This window comes from Tigriopus californicus, chromosome 12 (genome assembly GCF_007210705.1).
Source record: "Tigriopus californicus strain San Diego chromosome 12, Tcal_SD_v2.1, whole genome shotgun sequence".
In the NCBI taxonomy this organism is placed as follows: Eukaryota; Metazoa; Arthropoda; class Copepoda; order Harpacticoida; family Harpacticidae; genus Tigriopus; species Tigriopus californicus.
The window spans coordinates 14726409-14729613 of record NC_081451.1 but is presented as its reverse complement, the minus strand read 5'-3'; the positions used below and the strand labels follow the sequence as shown (position 1 = coordinate 14729613).

Genomic DNA, 3205 nt, shown 5'->3' with positions numbered 1-3205 from the left:
GCCGGTCATGCAAGAACTGAACAAGCTGGCTACGCTAACTCAACCTCTAACGATCATTGCAGGCGTGGAACACCGTCATGTCCCACTTGGACAAGACATGCCCCAAGGCCTCCTGGGGCATCGTTAGAGCCAAGACCAACGTCTAGTAATAAAGAATACCCAAACGAAGGGTTGGGATAAGCCAGAACAGGGGGATATATGAGAGCAGTTTGCAATTGATTGAAACCTAAGAGAGCTTTGGATGGGAGAGGACCAGAAGACCAACCAGAGTCGTTCCGAATGAGTCTGGTCAAATGTTGTGAGATGAAACTGAAATTTGGGACTGATTCCCGAAAATAATTGCACAGACCAATGCTTTCTCGTACCTGTCGCATGCTTGAGGGTGGCTTGAAATCTATGATAGTTTTGGTATTGTCTAGACCAGGCAAAGTGCCGTTGCTGGTTAGAGTGAAACCAAGATATGGGACATTAGACTGTCCAAAGAAACGCCTTTTGAGGTTAACTTTAAGATTGTTAGCACGGATCCGATTAAAACAACATTTCAAGTCTGATATTTGTTGCGGTGGCCATCATTTCCCCAACGTAATCTCGGCCTTGGGATTTCCGCCTGGTGATCTCCGCCATAGTGAAACTCCGCAACAGCGATCTTCCGCCACCATCCAATTTCCCCCCGGTGAACTCCGCCACATTGAACTCCTCCCATGGTGAATTCCACCACAAATGAACTCTCCCAAGACGATCCCCACCATGGGTAACTCCGCCAACAACAATCTACGCCACGGTGAACTCCCCCTACGGTAAAATCCGCCCCGATCAACTCTTTTTCTTTTTCAAAAAGGGCCCCGGCGAAATTTTTAAAAGTGGGGGAATTTAAACTTGGAAGAAAAAATGAAGCGCGACAATGCCAGACTTTATGCCAAACGTTTCACGACCACATCTTCAATTATTGGGAAGAATTCCGCAATTTTTTGTAGTGATAGTTTGTTCTCGAGGCACTCTAATCCTCAAAAGATCTACGTCTTTTTCATTGAAGGTATATGAAGCTTAGTTAAAGTTTCTCATCTTTTAAGATAAGGCTGTGTAACAAATGAATCTGCTAGGTGATAACTTTGTTGGAAGGAGAACAAAATTTTTTTACAAGTTCTCCCGCAAGTGGCCGGCTGCGTCAGCTTGGACCACAGTCAGAACAGACGGCAGACGGGAAGGGGCCAATGAGCCTACATCAACTGCATTCATCAAGGGTATTCGGATGACTATCAATGGTAAGTACCGTGATGGCAGGAGTGAGTTGCAACCCTTGATTTTGGGCATTGTTGTCTGCAGGTTCGTCCATTGATTCGTTGACGACCAAAGGGAGCGAGCATGATGATGAGATCGCGTTTGCCCGGTTGCAAATTTTCAACACATTTTTAGCTTTGCCTTTTACATCCGGGATAAGTTATGAAGGTGTGTCAAAACGGGATGCTTTTGCAGATTGCATTATTTGAATTTCAGAAACAATTTTGAGATGATTACCTTCATTCCAGATTTTATGAATGGATGTTACGTTTGGTGTGCGGATATAAGGTATGGTTTTATAATTTGTCAACTCAAAGCTAAAGCTGGTCAATCAATCTTCGCGTGTTCAAAGTGTTCATAGGAATTCAATCTTCATCTTTTGTGTTGCTTTTCAGTACCAGTCTCGAGAGCAATTTTGACTACCTAATTCCAACAGTCTTAGATGGTATGACACGGTTAGAGGTTGAATTCTCAGCTCCACTCGGTAAGTTGATTTTACGGTACACACATACGGACGTACGTGCACATCCCTTGCAACAGTCATCGCTTCTAATCCACGTGGTCTCTCTCTCTCATTTTCTCTCCAGGTGTAGAGCTAGTTATGCTCACCATTGGTACGCATTTAATAATGTGGGAATCATACTATCTTCTACAAGTTTCTCCAATTTCATTTATATAGGTCAACACCCCGGCCTTATCGAGATTGGACGTGATCGATCCATTTCGTTGTCTTATCCCGTATAAGAAGAAAACAACGACAGTTGACGAACGGGAATTTAGTAAAAACACATGATTTTACCTGGTGTTCGTGGTTTTTATTTCATCGATGTGAAACAATCAACACTAGACCGGCTAAGTACGTAAATGTAAAACAGAAATATTTGATGTTCGGTTGTAAAATAAAACTTCGAAACATTAAATCCGGCGGTAGGTTTGAGTCCGTTGCCAAATAAATCATTATGTAATGGGCTCCACGAATCAATGGAAATCGCAAGTTCAAGGTTTCAAAGCAAAACCAAAAGCGATGTAAATTTGAAGTCGTGAGCAGATGGGCCACAATAAATAGCTCGAGAAAAAGAACCTCGAAATGCTTCATCGCGGTGCTGAAGCATATCCAACACAAGTTTGCTCTAAGAGGAAAGAGAATAACGTCGCATCAATTAAGGCAATTTTCATCCTTTTACAGATTGTTGTTACCTTTCCACTCATTGACGGTCCGCTTTAAAAAAGTTCGAGCATCACGCAGATATCTTTTTCTTTACCCATATTATTTAGGATGCTCTACCTTATGTATATTCTGGCTGTCAGCTTGATTTTCTCAAAATAAGGACTAACAACTTGTTGGGGGCGCTTTCGGAATTAATTTGAATCTGACAGTCAACCATTATTCTTCACCAGCTGACAAGTACGACTCCCACTGGAAAAAGATAATATTTGATAAATGTTGCCAGGTGTATTCAATCTCACTTAATTCTTAGGTCGTTTTTTTTTCTTTTTTTGAGAACAAAAATAGTTATCATCATCAGAAGTTCATTTGAGTTCAGTCCCGTCTTTTGTAGAGAGCAGTCGCAACATTTTGTTGTTCCTGATCCCTTCAAACGGCCGGTCTGAGTGTGTTGTGGCGTGTAAGTGGTCGCGTGGCTGCTTAAGGTAAGACACTTTTGTTCTTTAGCTTTCATTTCTTCCTATCTCTAGTAGTTTAGTCTTATATATTTTATGTTTATGTCGTATTTCACTTTTTTCGTCTATCAATATTTTTTATCCCAATTCTAGGTTATTTCATGTAATTTTGGCTTAAGGAGTAGATCATTTTGTTTTTATTGTTTGGTTTGTTCATTTCATGTACTTGTAAATGTAGTTGATTCTTCTAGTTGTTTACAATCAGTTTAGTTTCCTATTTTCAATACAAAATTGGGTTCTAGAACCT

General features: G+C 41.0%; 1 protein-coding gene and 1 long non-coding RNA gene across 4 annotated transcripts in view; one reads left to right on the top strand and one right to left on the bottom strand.

Annotated features, from left to right (window-relative positions):
- The first annotated feature begins 876 nt into the window (after window positions 1-876).
- LOC131891935 (uncharacterized) overlaps window positions 877-3205 on the top strand; it is a 50307-nt gene continuing 47978 nt past the window's right edge. The window contains exons 1-7 of one of the 3 annotated variants that reach the window (XM_059241638.1): window positions 877-1033; window positions 1101-1262; window positions 1324-1446; window positions 1527-1566; window positions 1674-1762; window positions 1866-1892; window positions 1958-2065. In XM_059241638.1, coding sequence (XP_059097621.1) covers window positions 889-1033; window positions 1101-1262; window positions 1324-1446; window positions 1527-1566; window positions 1674-1762; window positions 1866-1892; window positions 1958-2022 — 651 coding nt within the window. In that variant the 5' untranslated portion in view covers window positions 877-888 and the 3' untranslated portion in view covers window positions 2023-2065. Of the gene's footprint in view, window positions 1034-1100; window positions 1263-1323; window positions 1447-1526; window positions 1567-1673; window positions 1893-1957; window positions 2066-3205 lie in introns of those variants that run through there. The other 2 variants (XM_059241637.1, XM_059241639.1) reach the window with 2 other exon arrangements.
- Window positions 2158-3194, bottom strand: LOC131891937 (uncharacterized). The gene is made up of 3 exons (XR_009374501.1): window positions 2564-3194; window positions 2476-2497; window positions 2158-2408 (listed from the first exon to the last, which is right to left on the bottom strand). It is a non-coding gene; the product is annotated as an uncharacterized LOC131891937 (long non-coding RNA).